This window comes from Stigmatopora nigra, chromosome 14 (assembly GCF_051989575.1).
Source record: "Stigmatopora nigra isolate UIUO_SnigA chromosome 14, RoL_Snig_1.1, whole genome shotgun sequence".
In the NCBI taxonomy this organism is placed as follows: Eukaryota; Metazoa; Chordata; class Actinopteri; order Syngnathiformes; family Syngnathidae; genus Stigmatopora; species Stigmatopora nigra.
This window is the reverse complement of record NC_135521.1, coordinates 9,895,698-9,913,217: the sequence shown is the minus strand read 5'-3', so window position 1 is coordinate 9,913,217 and position 17,520 is coordinate 9,895,698. Positions and strand designations below refer to the sequence as shown.

Here is a 17,520-nt window from a genome sequence, read left to right as displayed (position 1 = left end):
TTTTATTTCACATCACAGGAAACATGCAGGCAACACTGATAACTAAATGTCAGATGAGGCCAATAAAATATTGTCCCGCAGGCTGTAATTGACCCCTGGGCCACGCGTTTAAAATAAAATAAAAATGCAAATCATATTTTTTTATACAAAACAGCCGAATTAAAAGAAAACCTAACAATTGCTCACATTTAACAAACTTGACTGTGCCATCATCAGGATTCATGAAAAGGTCTAGAAGCACATATCGTTGGAAATAGACCGTTCAGTTCATGAATCACACCATTTTAATAGATGCGAACGGGAGACTAAATGTGACATTTAATCAATAGAACTAATTGTTTTTAGAAGGTTAGTTGATCATTATGACTTGACCGAATATTTTGCATTCTTCTAGCATTCTTCTGTTCATTCTTTAAGGTGTGGCAATGAAAAAAAATCTTCAATATGATCCATTACCCATGAAGGCCTCTACTGCAAAACCTATTGAATTATTCATCTTGGGCAGACGATTACTCCCGCGGTCAGTGACTTTGATTTTATTGCAACGGTGTGAACATGCCTCCGGCGACAAAGTGTGAAAGGTGACTGATTACAATTCCTAACTGTGCATATGGTGTGGCGGCAGCAGTGAGGAGGATTATAATTTGAGGCTAAAACACATATTTGTGTGACTCACCAATAACCCGGATGGCAGCTGTTGAGTGGACGCATCCTCGCTGGTTGCAGGCAGTGCAGGTGTAAAGGCCGGCATCCTCCTCACGTACTCGTTGAATACTGAGAGTACGATTTGAGTCCTGCAGCTGGATCCCTGGAGGGAATCGGAACATTACATTACACCCAAAGCACAACAATAATCGTGTTGACTATGGATTAACTCAATTCTTTCCATGCTTTCCATCATAATTGGTGTCAAATATATCAGGAACCTGTCAGTCTACACTTTAATCTCCAATGAAGGGAAAAGGCTTAGGAATGGAAAGAGCCACGAATTGTATGCAATAGTAACCAGTTTACATATTAGTGTGAATACTGTTAGTTTGAAACAATGATTTAATCATAAGAATGTGTCACGGGCAATGTTCCATCTCGTCTTCTCTGCGCAGCAGCAATCATATGGCGCGCAGTAAATAAAATCCATTTTTATTTTTTATTTTTTTACCCCTTACCCCATCATGGCGCCGTTTACGCCACAGCCAGTGGCTGTAGCTCTGCCCACTCATGTTTTTCATGTTATACAGTATGATTTACATAAAAACTTAGAGGGAACATTGACATACACCTGCTTATGGCAGGTGTTATACTGGTGTGCCCATAGCGAGCAATGATGATGTCACTCACACTGGTACTCAGTGAGCTCAGGGAGGTTGTCTTTCTGTCCAGACCAACAAAAAAATAGAGGGAACATTGGTAACAGGGTGGTGGCAGTGGTTTAAAAAAAAAAGCAGATCTGCAAAAAAATCACCACTAGCTTTGTCATGGATGGTTATGACTGGCTAAAAGACACACCAAAGAAAAAGTACTACAGGAAAGGTTTCTTATTGTTTTTAAGAAGTTAAAGGACGTTCAGTTTTGAGTGTTTCAAATTGCTAATGTGATCTATGATGATTGTCTGGACTGACTCGAGGCGTTTTTTTTTGGTTCCCTTTTAAGTTTAATGCTTTTCATTGATGTTGTACTTGGTACAAAGAGATTAAAACCACAAAGTCGGTGTCTGTGAAATTGTGCAGACTTTGTTCACACACCTGACATTTGATGGAGTGGCTGGTTGTCCTTGAACCACGAGAGGTGGGGCAAGGGTCTTCCCTCCACATCGCATTCCATGTGAAGCGATTCCGTAACGTTCACAGTCTGGTTGGTGAGACTGCGTTTGTAACGAGGCGCCTCCAAGCCTGAGAAAATACACAAACATGCACACAAAATGTGTAATTGCCTTTGTGGGATGCCATGTGTGGAATGCAGTGAGTGTACCCAGTGTCATTTTGGATATTTTATTTTATCGAGTGAGTTCCAATTTTCTACTACTCAATGAAAATGTTGATTAATTGCTGTTTTGGCCTCTGGAAAAAAAGCAATTATGGTTTTATTTTAGTAGCAACATGTGGTAAATTGACATTGTCACATTTTTTCTTTAACGAGATGTTTCTTGGATAAACAAAAATAAGAAATCACTTCAGAGACGCAGTGCCAATTAGGTGCAGCTTTTACTTGGACCGGTAGTAGAGTAAAAAATATTTTGTATATTTACTTCACGTGGCACTGTTCGATACCACACAGTTTTTTTCTGCAATCAGTAAAGGGCTCCAAAATATACTGAATCAAAAAAATACTATGTTTTACAGTAACAGTGGCATATTCATTTGCCTTTTTGAATTGAATTCCGAACAATTATTTAAAGCAGTTTTGCTTAAATTGAAGAATATAACAAATGGCAATCCTTAATGTAATGTATGAGTATATGCTAAAAACAAGGAAGGCCCTATTGGTATGATCCACTTTAAGTGCTATAGCGCTGTCGTGCGCCAGATTACAAAACCCTTTCGGGAGGTCGTCAATTATTTGCAGGGGATTCACTGTACTCTGCATTCACACAGAACAGGAGAGGGAGAAGGTGAAGAAAATGCCATTACATTGCACATCTATCAGGCACCCAAAAAAGGAAAAAATATGCACAAATGGGAAACAGTGTGCTGTTTAACCCTGCAGACTATCATTGGTGTTAATGCTATTTTCTTCACGATGTGAAATGAACCTTTTGTGGGCTGCCTTCTTTGGAAGCCATTCTAACGTTTTCAGGGGACATTTCATGATTAAATAGCTGTTTCTGGTTGAATATAAGACAGGCGGGTTTATGCCTGCTGACTTGATTCTTTGTCTCCCCTCACCTTTAACGGAGATATATCTGAACAGACAATGCTTCTCGCCTCTCCGTCTGCTCTGAGCCATGCACGCATAGCGACCCGCGTCCTGCAGCTGTATGGCGGGTAAAGTGAAATCCAGGACCCAGCTGTTGGAGGCTTCTTGAAAGATGAGCTGCCCATCAAGAAGGTCAGAATAGAGGTGCACGCTTCTGCAGTCCGGCTCCTGAGACTTGTCCCGCAGGGCAATGGGGTCAAGACGGTACCACCACAGCTGCTCGTAAGTGTAATTGTCGGCACTGCAGGATAAAGACACATTCTCTTGCTCCAGTGGATTCTCTGACGGATGTACATCCACGCTGAATGCTTCGGGGATGGCTGTGGATATTCAAAGACGACAGAAGATTATCGTCAAATAATTATGTGGTTGCACGGAAGCCAACTTTTTAGGCTACTTGTGCAACTTTTTGTTCCTCTCAAGAACAAAGAAAACCCAATGATCTTAATGACAATCATGTCAAAATGTAGTAAAAATGGGATGCATATCGCTTTGAAATGTTCTGGTTGAAGCGGCCCATTTCAACAATTTTATTAAGTTCTATTTCATGCTTGGGTTGAAACATGCCAAATTTGTATAGTTATTGAGCACAGTGGATGATGTAAAAATAAGTATGCGTACATTGAGTTTGAATTTAAAATGGATGGGATTACAAAGGTATTCGTGCAAGACTATCTGGCTTTGCTCTACGTTTTTACTTCCTTGCATACATTACATTTTCATGCAAGATAACTAGGTTTGTTTTAAGACTTGTTATCTACTGATGTTTTTACATGATACTTATACAAACTTTTGAAAAGTCACCCAAACACCATTGTTGCATTGCAACACATTTTAATGCACTTATAATATATATATATATATATATATATATATATATATATATATATATATATATATATATATATATATATATATATATATATATATATATATATATATATATATATATATATATATATATATATATATATATATATATATATATATATATATATATATATATATATATATATATATATATATATATATATATATATATATATATATATATATATTTCAGCAATATGCTCATTTATTTATGTCTAAAATGTATTTTCCTGTATTCCCACCCTCTTGCTACTGTGACAATGAAATTTCCCGAATACAGGATGCATAAAGTTATCTAATCAAATCTAATTTCACAGTCTTCATGTTTTCTTATGCATCACCTCATGCTTTTCCCGAGTGAACACCAGTCTAAACATTTGTATGGTACAAGTCTTCGGGAATATAGTAATGGGGTCAAAAGATGTAACCGCTTGCATGACAGCAGGAGAAGTTAGTTGAAACAACAGATGCAGAGAAAAAAATAATAGCAGAAACATTATTAAAATGATAGAGCAGAACATGTAAAAGACTGTCAGCAAACAAATAATCGCTGCTCGCTGATTTCATCCCTATTTCCTGTTTCAATTGTTTATAATTTAATTTGAGTTTTATGTATCATTTTATTTGTTTTTATTTTATTTTCTGCCACAAGCACCTTGTCATTGCTCAACAAAATGGCATAAAAAGGATCATCAAACACAATAACTCCCACACAAGGCTTTTCATTTACAAGAAAAAATGTTTTGCAATAGTTCTTTGGGTTGAGATTATATAATCTAGTAAAATTTCGTTTTTAAATGGTGTGTTCCAAAAGCACAAATAAACATGTGATACTCACTAGTTACATAGAAGTAAATGAGGCGCTCATCTTTGCCGACTTTATTTTCCGCGGAGCACTTGTACAGGAGAGACACGCTGGCATTGCGAATGTGTAGCCGGCTCACAGTCTGCAAAATGGGGGAGATCAAATTGGCTGTCATGTACTTCTCTGGGAACAGACAAGGACTAGTTCATTCTGTGTTGACAGCTCAACACAAAGCAACCTTCACTCGGAGATTGATGAACAAAGCTTGAATCTGTGTGTGTGTGTGCTTGCTTATACAGCACAATGTCAGTTTTGTTTTGTTTTCCTCCTGTGATTTCCTCTTCTGTGCACAAGTGCGAACGCACACGTGTGTTTACATGAAACTGTTGCAGAGGAAGGCTCAGCTAAATAATTCTACTGTGGAAATGGCTGTTGATTGACAAATTTGGCTATGGAGCTCAGAAATTTAGGACGCTTACTACACACAAACATCCCAGTTCACAGATGACATTACTTATAGAAATCTGGTGTTTCACGTTAAGAAGCTATTTTGGAGTAAAAAAGAAGTACAAGAAGCTTTTTTTTAACCTTTTGTCGTCCATCTACGAGCTCAACGGATGGTTTAATGGCCTCCAATTCATTCACTGCACCTTCCAAGGAAATGTCCTGCCAATCCTGACAGTTTGGGATCGTGTGAGAGTTGCCCTTCCTGTCTGGTCGGACCCTGGAGAGAAAGACAATCATCATCTTTTTGCATCATTGACATTCTGAGCAGAAAGTGAACAGTGGGGGTGAATGAGAACCACATCAGATAGGACATTCAGATGTGATATGAGATTTCCAACGTGCTGATTTGCTTCCTATCTGAATATCAATGTTAATTTCCACTGTGTCCCCAAGGAAAAACATAGCAGAGCATATTAAAAATGATGTGGTATAGTTACTACATACAAGGAATTCTATTAAATTCATTCACTGGAGGAAATAACCAGGTGTGTTGGACTTTCATTCATTGTATTTGTATATTTATGGGAATAAAAACAAAAAACATGCATCAACGTCAAGGGAAATTCTGTTCTAACATCTAAACTTTAAGAGGTAACCTATGAAGTCGTACTTACACCATAGAAAATGCAATTTTGCAGGCCCTGAAGCTGGTTCAAGGTTAAATGAAGCTCAGGTTGATAAATGATGAAGTGGTAAATATTTCAAAAAAAAAAAAAAAAAACAGCATAAATATCACCCGGAGTGGAAAAAAAAAATATGAAAAAGCCCAACAATTTGCTATGCACAGATGTGCAAAATATCTAATCGATCATCTCAATGGATTCAGCGCAGATGGAGAATGGTAGAAAAAGCCTAGGGCGGTAAAATATATGCTTGGTAATAAACGTTTATGTATGTATGAACAGTTTGGCTGTATGATTTATGGCAGCCAAATGTATGCTCAAACACAGCCCGCTTTTCCACATTAGCATACGTCTGTTTGGCTGTTATTATAATAGAACAGAGAGCGATCCAAGAAAGTCACTCCAGTTTCTATCTTAATCGTCTTCTCCTCCTCCAACATTAGTTGTGCACCTATCATAATCCCCGCCTCTTCATTCACACTAATGGTTCTTTTCTCATCCAATTCCAGTCATTTTTCTTATCCATCTGATCCAAACTGCTACGAAATCAACAGTGTAAAAAGCTGCCCAGGTGAGTCATTTTCACTCTTACACTTTGTTGTGGGTACTGTTGAGGGCACAGGGGCTCCACTTCCTCCACTGCCAGCTAATGGTGGGAGCTGGGAGACCATAGGCAGTACACGTAAGTGTCTGGACGCTGCCGCTGGGGTATGGAGTGGACGGTTGTGCCACTTCTTTTTCATTTATCTGTGGGGCGACTGTGGAGGACAGAAAAACAAGGTTGTAAGACAGACAGACAGACAGACAGACAGACAGACCTATTTACAACTAAACTGTTATTAGCTGGTGTAAGTCAACCACATTTTTCAGATGTCTGTATTCTACCTGACTACACACTGAACTTTTTTACTTTTGTTAACGTCTAATCAATGTCAGGGACGACAAGAGATGCATCACAGGAGAAGAAGAAGAAAAAATCAACTCTACACTAGACCTAATTTCTAGGGAACGAGGCAGTCACGCTGGTGTAATATATTTTTCATTAGTCCCAATGTAAGATAGTTACCATCTCCAAGCGGGTGAATTTTGTTTGAAGAAGTCATTTTCACAGGCTTGTTGTTTTTTTTGTCATCAAAATAAAGAACATGTTTTTCCATAGATAATTCTGCATAACTCAGAAAACTAACAGTCAATGTTCCAGGGATACAGTATAGGTCTCTAAAATGATACTTTAGTGCCTATCAGCAGTAAATGGACGGTAAGGCTGTATAAAACAGCTGCACAGCATTGCACAGCATTACATTGCAATGCATTTATCATGAGGAGAGACGTAAACTTCATGAATAATGGCATGTAACGGTGAAAAGCAGAAAATTGCATGATTAACTTAAACCTTGAAATCTGTCAGCATCCTTCGTTTCTACAAAACAACAACATGGTGGAATCAGTTTCTCACTGGGCTTTCCAATAATTGTCATGAAAATTGCTTGGATGCAATTTATTGTGATCCCGCTGGAAAAAAAAATCTAAACATGTCTGCTAAAAATGCTTGAAAATAATTTCAGCATGCAAATTGGTTGCACATGATAAACATGTCTTAAATTAACAAACTATATTATTCCATTATTTTGGAGAGTTGAAGGGAAATTAAATCTATATACTACAATTAAATGATGTGTAATTAATGAAGGCATTAATTTTATGGTTTGGAACATTTTGTCATTCTAAATTTGCATTTGTTTAACACTGTTTCATTATCTGTAAATTGGGGAATAATGTTGTTGTTTTTAATGAGAACATTTAATTTTTCTAAATAAAAATGACTTGTGTACAATGATATTAAATGACTTGAACTGGTGAATTCCAAACTTGTTATATCAAGTCTCACCCTCAAACCTGCAGGTAAAACTATAATGTAAAACATTAAAATAGTAAAACATAGCAGCCAAAGTGATTAAAAGTGGTAGTTTCCCTATCATAAGATATTATATCTTAAAAAATATATTATGATTTTATGTTTTAGCATTGTATTTTTTTTTTGCTGCTCTCTACTGCCAGTTCAACATTGAAAATAAGATTCTGCTCTCAACTGGTCTACCTGGAATTAAAATAATTTAGAAGAAAAAAAATGAATAAAATATACATGGAAAAAGCATGTTTAATATTATATGTCAGTGCCACTTTGTGATATCTCCAAGTGCAGTTACCATTGACAACAAGCGTGATGTTAAGTCTCCTCTCCAGGGCAGCGGCGCTGTTCTTCAGGACCACTGAGTAGATGCCAGCATCCCCAGGATTGACATCTTTGATCTCCAAAGCATGGTTGAGGTGAATCCTCATACGCTTCATCTTGAACTCGGGTCGCTCGTTAATCAGCTTTCTGTCTCTGTACCTTTTTATACACAACACAACAGCTGCTCCAGTGCCTCCCATTGAGATGTACTTGTCCTAATTAAGCAGGTAATTCTCAAGGTAGGAAGGCCTAATTATGCTTTTAGAAACTGCCTGTTAGCCTTAATGGACACAGTGGGGAGCTTCAACTTACCATCGTGTTTCAGGCAAGGGGAACGCGGACACATTCACATGCAATTTGAATGACTTCTGGCCAGATGTTACTTCCACCACTGGTCCACTTCTGTAGTCCAGCCTGATAAATGGCTTCTCTAGAGTAAAAAAGAAAATATTGTACTTGTCGTGTATAGTTGAAAAAGCAGTAAAGAGAAACTTTTGTCGGCAGTAACGAGTCAAAGCTAATAAGAGGTCAGGATGTATTTAAATAATGACCGGCAGGAGAAAGACATCAGTGGTTGAATGACTCATTTCAACTATTTTATGTTAATAATAAAGATCTAAGCATCCATCCATCCATGATCTTTATTTCATTAAGGTCAGGGGTTAGCTGGGGCCTATCCGAACAGCCTTTTGGCAAGAGCGACAATTTAGTGGTCTTCATTGAAGCTAACGTGTATCATTTTGTAATGTGGGTAAGAACACAGTAAAAGCCCACGTGGAGAACTCACAAAGTCCAGTGCCCACATTCGTAACGCAAGCCTAAGCTCTGGTAGGCAGAAATATTAATCATATACGATACGACTGTGTTGCCAAATCAATATTATAAGAACACATTAAAAGAAAAAACAATGACTAGGTTTAAATCATATAGCAGATAGGCATAAAACTAATGAAAGTTCCTTAATTGGCTATAAGGAAAATGAGTAATCGTGTCACATACTGTATCATCTGGTGCGACTTATAGTCCAATCTAACGATGTTTTCTCAAAGTCTGAAGATTTGTTGAACAATTACTGTTTGATGAGTCTTTTTTGGGGTGGTTGGTATATGTCACTACTTATGAGCATTTCACTTTTTTCCAGTTGTATCAAAAGATCTCCCAACAAGAGTGAGGGCTTACCATGAACTATGACCTGCGTCGTTTTGGACTGTGTAAAGTCCACGCTGGTGACATTGCAGGTGTACGGGCCGGTGTTAGCAGTAGAAGTGCTGGGAATGGTCAGGATGTTTACAGATTCTCTGGCATGAAACGATGCATCTCGATGGTATTTTGTGTCTACGGAGTCGTTGATCTGACGAGAAGATAAACAAACCAGAGCTTTGTTTAACATCCTGGACATTTGGCAATCTGATAAAGGACAATCAACAACTTCAACAAACCTCTTTGCTTGGGTACGACCACTCTATGGTCACTCCGGTGTCAAACTCGGACTGTACTGTACAGTTTAGGGTGAGGGCCTCCCCCGCCATCATCTCCACGGGTTCCTCGGGAAACAGCTTGACATCGTAAACCTGACTTCCTGTCCGGGAAAGACGGAGGCGGGGAGGTCACAGTGACATCGTCAGCAGTTTTTCCTTCATCACATGACTAAAGGAAATGGCTCTCTTTGGAACCGTCCTACCACACACAAGCTGGCCGTGTTTGCATTGATCTGTCCACGTTGCGAGGGTGTAGTGACGTTTCAACTAAAGATGAAAGAGACCCAAAATGGACACCCCTGTGTGTTGCTTAGAAATGCTAATGGATGTAAACATCTATATGACTAATGTGTGTGTGTGTGTGTGGAAGAGACTGGATTTAACGGGCCAAAAAATGTTCTGCCAGAAAGCTCACTTTCCGTTACCCTCTCCCGAGTCCGGCGGCTATTGCTTTTGGCCGGCAGCAATAGCCATGACTTGCAGTTCACCCTCAGAAATTAAAGTTTGAGTTACAAAAAGCAAGTAATGTTTTTATCATAGTCCCCGTTATCATAGTGAGGAAAACGTCTCAATTTTCCATCAAAATGTCTAGTATATTACAGCTAATGTGAGTTGGTTTAACTCAAATAAAAAAATAGCAGCACAATTAAACTGGTATTACTCTTTTACTTTGCATAAGTAAAAAAATTGTATACTTAAATACAACTTAGCAACTGTCTTTCATTTCAATGCCATCTATTATGAAACCTCTTTTACCTTTAAGATTGGTAAACGAGCACATTTATAATGTTAGTATTAAGCTGGAGTTAAGCAGTTAAGTTAGCTTTTGAAATCATGCCCCGAACGTCTGCTCCTTTCACTCTTACATTTGCATTCCAACAACAATACTGTCAACCTTGCCCAGGGTTCCCACATTATCATAACATTGTAAAATGTGCTTGAAGACATCATAAGGTCAATTAATTCTGCAAAAAATTATTGGTCACTAAAAAATACTTAATGTTTTGCTAATTCATTATTATTTCAGTGCGGGTTGAAATGTCTCACAATAACTTTCTGTGACTTTCACAATGCATTGGCATGTTTTCACTAGTTTCATTTTCTCTCTCCAAAGTTAGATTTATCTTGCTCATAACAAGAAATTCCAATCAACCTTTGCTGAAGTTACAAGTTAAGATGATTGCTTTTATGTTTAAGTACATATACTGCTGATTAAGCCTTGTGTTGATTAATACATGATAAATAGGATATAGCCATGCAGCACTTCATTTTTACTCTTAGCTTTTGGGGAAACTTGATATTTCCCATTTGTACTGCAGTTCACATTGTGCACAATGCAGACTTCACACCTTAATATGTGTGATAGGAAGATCCTGTGAGTTTTAATGGATGCCTTGACATAGTCTTGTGATATAACTGCCTTCAAATGCATAATGAGTGTGCAGACCCTGAATTGGGACAAAGCCACTGACAGACTTGAATGGCATAACTCAGAAGGACAGGGAATTTGGGATACACCCATTTCAATGGCTAAAACATGACAGGCCCATGAAAAATGTGCTGTATGTCCCTTTAAGTGAACAATTCAACCGGTGACTAATTGTGGCCAACCATCAATTACACCGAAAATGTTTGCTTATATTTATGGAACACTTAATATATGGCTAATTGAAATTGGACAATTGAGCATCTGCAGCAGAATCTGAATGAAATGGCTCTGAATGACCTCAGGTTTGCTTTTTCCCCAAAGCGCTAATCAAAATCTGTTAAAGTCTGATAAGGAAGATATTTCCTTTGCTTAAATCCCTTGTTAAAATCAAGGCAATTCTGCAAGTAGTCACCCCAATCCATGTTATCTTAAATGGAAGCAACCATTGGTTATTTCAAATGCCCTCTTTCACCTCCCTTCATTGATATCCCTTTGCCTCTTCCGGAACACGCACACAACTCCCGGCTGTATATTTACCTATAGTGTGAATGAAGTAGTTAACCGAGTGGTATTCTTTTCCTCCAAGTGTTGCCATACATGAAAGCCCAATGAGCATAGGCATGCTGTCGTCAATGATGTGTCTGGGAATGGACCAACCTCGCTTGTTGTCCCATGTCAGTTCATGTTTGTCCAATGGCTTGGGATACTGAAATCACAGAACGGTGACAAGTTATGAAATGCTCAATTGGTTTTAATTAGAAAGAATAAAATCAGTGTCCTTTTACAAACCGCGTAGAGTGTGACATTGAGGTCGGGCACTGTGACCAGACATGGTACGACGACGTCTGTTGAGTAACGTGTGATAAAAATATTCTCCAGGTTGCTGTTAGTGGACTCGTCCCTCCTGAGGAAGGGCTTTTCGGGGTCTGGATGCACAAAACAGCAGGTCATTAATGAGTTGCCCTCCCAACAGATGGGATAATAGCAGCCATTACAGTGAGCCAAATATATCACAGCCTCTTAATGACCCCACAGGGCAAACAATACGGAAGCTTTATTGATATTACTATGATACGTGCATATACCCGCACTGTTTTCCCCTACGTATTTTGAATACATCTCCAACACCTTGATTCTTTTCTTTCAGTGACTCATGGCTAATGTGCCGGTAATGTAGTAGCACCCATTTACGGCACAGCTGTTATCACAGCCGAAGCTTCATATTGCCGCAGCATGAGTGCAAACCAGCATGCTTATCGCTAAAGCTGTTCTGCCAGCAGTGTGAGCCTTTGTACACAGACATCGATGATGGACTACCACCTAAAACTACTACTCACTTTGGGGGGAAAAAAATAAGTTACTTTACCATCTCTTCCCGTTAGTGCTGTTTATCAATGTGAAGGGTTTTAGAAGACCTCATCAGAAGCATGGAAAGGGAAACAATACATAACTCTCCGGAGAAAATTCTAAGACGTCTTTGAGTGAGTGTGGGTGTATGTTGTCCAGGAGAGACAGGTTTAAAGACCACCGTCTACATGGTTAACTACATCCACATGCAGCTATATCTCATCCCGCCTCTCACTGGTTTCTAATTAATGGCTGCAGCTTCATCTGCTTCTGATCAGTCCCCGTGGGCAGACGTGAGGTAGCTGTATTGGTACCTTGTCAGGGGACATAAACATGCAATTCATTTGAGTGAACCTGGTAGCATGTTTTTTTCTGATCCACTAGCTTCCTATTCTTCTTGTTTCAGTTTCTCTTTACAAGCGGTAAGGCAAAGGAAGGGTCATAAGGTCATCTGACATCAATATAATTAACACTAATGTACGTCAACATAGCACATGGGCTGAAGTGGAAAATGTGTGATGTCAATTTTTTTAATTCCTGTGACTCACACTAATGGTAGGTTAAAGTAGGAGGAGGATGAAATTTTGAAGTAATTTGGCTGAAGCATGGTTTGCACAGTAAAATAAAACAGTCATTAGTCATGAGGGCAATTGAAATGATTGTCTGAATAACTTGTCATTTTGCATCTTTGCCTCACATTGTCAACATGGGTTACATTAATTTGCATTCTGATGTTTGTGTGCAATACTTACATTAATAAGTACATTGAATTTAAAAGGATAAGTTGTTAGAAGCTTATTAACTGTAGGTTGGTGAAGGCCTCAGAGGCATTCATATCTGTACCTTTTATCTTTTCATTGGCATTTTTCAGTGCGTGAGTAAAATGCTAAATAAGGCAAAGTTTTATGGTTAGTTTAAATACTCAAGATACATATTTGCTGAAACTTTTACTCGTATCTCAAATTGCTCATATGTCGGGGCATTCCTATGTCGAGGTATTATTGTACTAAACAGCATCAACCGTCAGCCACGCTTTAACAAGAGGTGAAAAATAAGTGATTGAAGTTCAACAAATTTTTCTTTGGAGAAGTGAAATCTTTGTGTGTTGGGTGTATATTTATAGAATGTTAACTCACCACTGACAAAGACATAAGTGCTTGCAGCTGTAGTGCCATCAATGATGGCCTTTACGTCATTGTAGTAGCAGCGGTAGTAGCCAGTGTCCCGTGCTTGCACCTTGTTGAGTGTCAACTTTTTACAATATGGCCTCCCTTGTTGACCGGGGCACTCGCTGACCAGGACTGTTCTCTCCCCACTGGGTCTGGTGAAAGACGATTGGCCCAGGCGGTCGCTGAGCTTCTCTCCCACAAGAGATAAGTCAGGCCAGGCCCAGGTGAGAGTGCGTTGGCCCCTAGAAGAGATCAACAAAGGTCATACACAAACACATACAAGCTCACGTCGAGTTGAATGTAAACTAGTACTGGTGATGTTAATTCCAACAGAATGAAAGAGTCAGTTGTAAAATGTCGAGGCTTTAAACCTACCGTGGTTAAAATTGTTTGCGTGTAACTGGAAGCCTTTGGGGCGTAGCCTGTAATTTCCTCTGCGCATTGATCCACACATCACTGCTTGTTTTATAGCTTAAATTGAGTTACATGAGCACATTTAAACCTGCAGGCGCTATGTAAGCGCTCTCCCCACCTACGTATGTACACATTTGTGGACAGTTCCAAATGATGATGACTGGAAATAACTCTGGAAATGGAGATAAAAATATTCTTTGGGCTATGATCCAGTCATTGTTACAAGTTTTCGGATCATTCATCTTTGTAAAAATGTGATTGACAATGAAGAATTTCCAAGAAGAAGCTTAAGTTCTTCAGCGCTACATTGACAAGAATCCAAGGGTAAAAATTGGAAATAAACCAAGAAAAAGAAAAGAAAATATTTTAATAAAGCTAATTTGATGGAGAATTTAGGAAGATACAATTCAATGAGATGAAATTGAATGAACTTCAGATGCAAAAAAGTACCAGTGTTGGAATTCCTTACAATGCCAACACAGTATTTGAATGAAGAGTTGTAATAGGTACATGACGCAATTGTACTTTTGTTTACAGTGATGTTAAGGCTAGATACTGTGTAATAGATGTAATAAAAACCATTACAATGGAAAAAAGTGTAGAAACAAATAATATTCAGCCAAACCCTGATACAGCTATCACTTCACAAAAAAATAACAAACAATCATAATAATAGGCACACTTTATACTTACCTACAAGTGATAATAAGTGTTTGCTGAACGGAAATCACAAGATCATCTCTGGGACTGTCAAGAATCGGTGGTGTCATAGAAAAGCCAACCACTAGACCTGTAAAAAAAGAACAAGAAAGCTTTGTTAGACTCATGTCACATTCTGTATTAACCAATGGCGCTGCTGCAATTCTGTCAAATTTCAGGCACACGTCAGGAATTTTCAATCCTGACCTGGCAAGTAACATTTACAACCATTGAGAAATTTTAGGGATAACGATTTCCGGGCCTTTGTGCTTGGAAACAGGCAGACAGACAAACCGTGGGTCACTTGAGAGGTCATAAAAAAACACCCAGACCAGGACACGCTGCTGCCCTTTGTCAAATTGGTTTGACACTCCAGCTCGAGATAGTATGTGAGGCAATTTTTTGGAAGGGATGCCACGTCCATTTGGTTTATCTAGCAATGCAGCAGAGCCTTTAATGTCACCTGTCCTGTAAAACGATTTGATACTTCTGCAGCTGTTGTGAAACGTGAAATAACCATAAAGTTACAAAGAGTTCAACGTTTTACTGAGGCAGCATGTAACATTGAGTTATCGTCTTGCCATTTGGGCTCAGAAGTGTACAATAAAAAGCATTTTCGCACCCTCAGCCAACAGCTGCATACATTTGAATACTGATGATGAAATGCAAATCCAAGAACAGCAGGATATGTCTTCATATTCATGACGGAAATCATTCCATCACAAATATGAGTCACTTATAAAGTCATTTATCCCTTGCATATGATTCACAAAACAAGAAAAATGAAAAAAAAAAGTTTCCAAGTATTTTTTTGGACAAAAACAGTAGACTATGCTGAATTTCATTGTGGTGTCAATTATATTGATGAGAAAACAAGGGGCTTTTTGTCATTTTTTTAGTTTGAAAACCAAAGAGATGTACTTTTCCAATTGTAATATTGGTAGATGGAAGTCAGCAGGTATCACTTCCCGTTTCCCTGGTTCTCTACATGATAGAAATTAATGACTAAATAAATGTGGACATTCTTATGGATGACATCATCAAATTGTCATATTGTTTGTTAGACATTGGGCATTTAACAAATGAATTGTCATTATTTAACTACAAAACATTCAACAATAATATATAAGACATTTTAATCACAAGTATAACCACAGAACCTTTAAACAATGCTGACAATGCACAATTTTCTGGTACTGATTAAACCAGTTCGCACATTAGCATATTTCATTTAAAAAATGATAGTTTGGGCAAATATACTATAGTATACAGTATGTGATGGTCTTCAGATAAAAGTTATGGAAACACCTAAAGTACAAAATATACGATTTGCTAACGTCTATCCAACCACCACCACCAACATCCTATAACTAGGAAATGGTTTGTAAATATAGATTCAATGGGTAAATTCCGACCCTTGGGATTCATGTGGAAAACGTTGTTAGTTTTGGCTTTTGACAGTGTTGTGCTGTTATTCAAATAGCAGCATGTCTTTCATTCCCGTTTTTGACAACAAAACACTTAAGGAGCCACCGTAGGAAGAAAACATTAAAGCTCTCAAGTGGGAAATTGTGTCATGCCATGAATCATTTCCAGCTCGACACTCAGCAGGCATTCCTGCTGCTCCTTCACAAATCCTCAGCTCAGCTACTGATGACCAGCAAAGCTGTCCTAACTCATTGTCATGAACTTGCTACCAATATCATATCCATTAGCACCCCTCAACTTTCCCTCATACTGAGAGTCTGGCAAGTAAAAATACAAATATTAACAAAAGAATAAACATCAACAACATCCATTTGGTGGTTTTTTCTCAACATAGTGTTAATGCAGACCTGGGAAAATAACCATACATTTTGCTGAATGCTGCCATTAGGGAGTCTATTTTTAGAAAAAAAACATCTTTGTCCTTAGGATATACTGATTTAATGCAACAAACAATTTTGTCAATTGCTTGCCTAAAAATGTTCACACCATCTTCTACTTAGTATCCTTAAGCTTTACAAGTCATCTCTAAAGAACTCCCAATTTACACAGTGTAAAAAGTATTAAGGGCACAAAGTATTGGCACAAGTTTTCTAATCCCAAATCCTAGAGGGAATAGTTAAAAATGATGTATGTAAAAATCCTGAACTAATGCAAATGAAACACTGCAGGTGAGACAATAAACCCAAATTGGCATGCTCAAGAAATGAACAAAACCAGCTAGGAGAAACTCTTAGACTTGTAATTTAAAAGAATACCATTTACTGTTATGTCATTGATAAATAATGGATTTTGGCCAAATGAAATTCAATGGAATAATTCCCTACATCACCACAGAAGATCATTCACGGTATACTGGCTGCTATGACACCCTGGTTATGAATCAGCGCATTACATAACTTGTTATTATATTTGCCTGAGAAATTTTGAATATTGTCTTTCATCCAGGTTATTCTATTCTCCAGAGCACAAGTGGGCTATTCTGGGTGTCTTAGAAGATGCTTTGTATCTAATCTGAACAGGCATTATCAATTCATGAAACAAGATTTAGGACAGATTAACCCAGGTTCTGGTTTGGAAATTCGATTGTTTACACTTCAAATTGGAAGCATGCTCAAAAAACTATGGAATGTATAAAGCAGGTCTTGGAAAAATGAATTGTTGCAGGGCACCTTGTGCTTTTAGAAATTGCTTTATCACCTTAACATAAGATGTCATTCGCAAAGGTTAGTACGTCAGTCTCACATTTCCGAGATGGACATTGGTTGTAGACAATCAGATGGATGACAGTTAATTTATCGACTAAAAAACGGTGTGTACATTTTTGCAGTCATTTGCTGTAAAACACCAGTTAAAATGTAGTTGTGTCCATATTCAGGTTTTTTAAAATACATTTATGGCAACCACATTACACTATATATGTGTTTAACTTTTATTTTTTACAATTTATAAAGGACTCTCTTCCCCGTTGATGCAAGTCGACATCTGATCGTAAATTAAAATTGGCACATTTGTGTTGTGACAAGAATCTGCTTTGATATTTTGAGA

The 17,520-nt window shown here is 38.1% G+C and overlaps 1 protein-coding gene across 4 annotated transcripts in view; it reads right to left on the bottom strand.

The window, feature by feature from the left end:
- The window catches only part of flt4 (fms related receptor tyrosine kinase 4), a 66,716-nt gene that overhangs the window by 11,965 nt on the left and 37,231 nt on the right, over positions 1-17,520 (bottom strand). For all 4 annotated transcript variants that reach the window (XM_077732539.1, XM_077732541.1, XM_077732542.1 and 1 more), the window contains 14 exons: positions 14,482-14,578; positions 13,342-13,616; positions 11,648-11,784; positions 11,396-11,564; positions 9,391-9,530; positions 9,131-9,302; positions 8,264-8,381; positions 7,926-8,110; positions 6,311-6,476; positions 5,177-5,312; positions 4,622-4,730; positions 2,883-3,233; positions 1,743-1,889; positions 677-808 (listed from right to left, as the gene is read on the bottom strand). In XM_077732539.1, the coding sequence (XP_077588665.1) occupies positions 677-808; positions 1,743-1,889; positions 2,883-3,233; positions 4,622-4,730; positions 5,177-5,312; positions 6,311-6,476; positions 7,926-8,110; positions 8,264-8,381; positions 9,131-9,302; positions 9,391-9,530; positions 11,396-11,564; positions 11,648-11,784; positions 13,342-13,616; positions 14,482-14,578 (2,334 nt within the window). The remainder of the gene's footprint in view (positions 1-676; positions 809-1,742; positions 1,890-2,882; positions 3,234-4,621; positions 4,731-5,176; positions 5,313-6,310; positions 6,477-7,925; positions 8,111-8,263; positions 8,382-9,130; positions 9,303-9,390; positions 9,531-11,395; positions 11,565-11,647; positions 11,785-13,341; positions 13,617-14,481; positions 14,579-17,520) is intronic.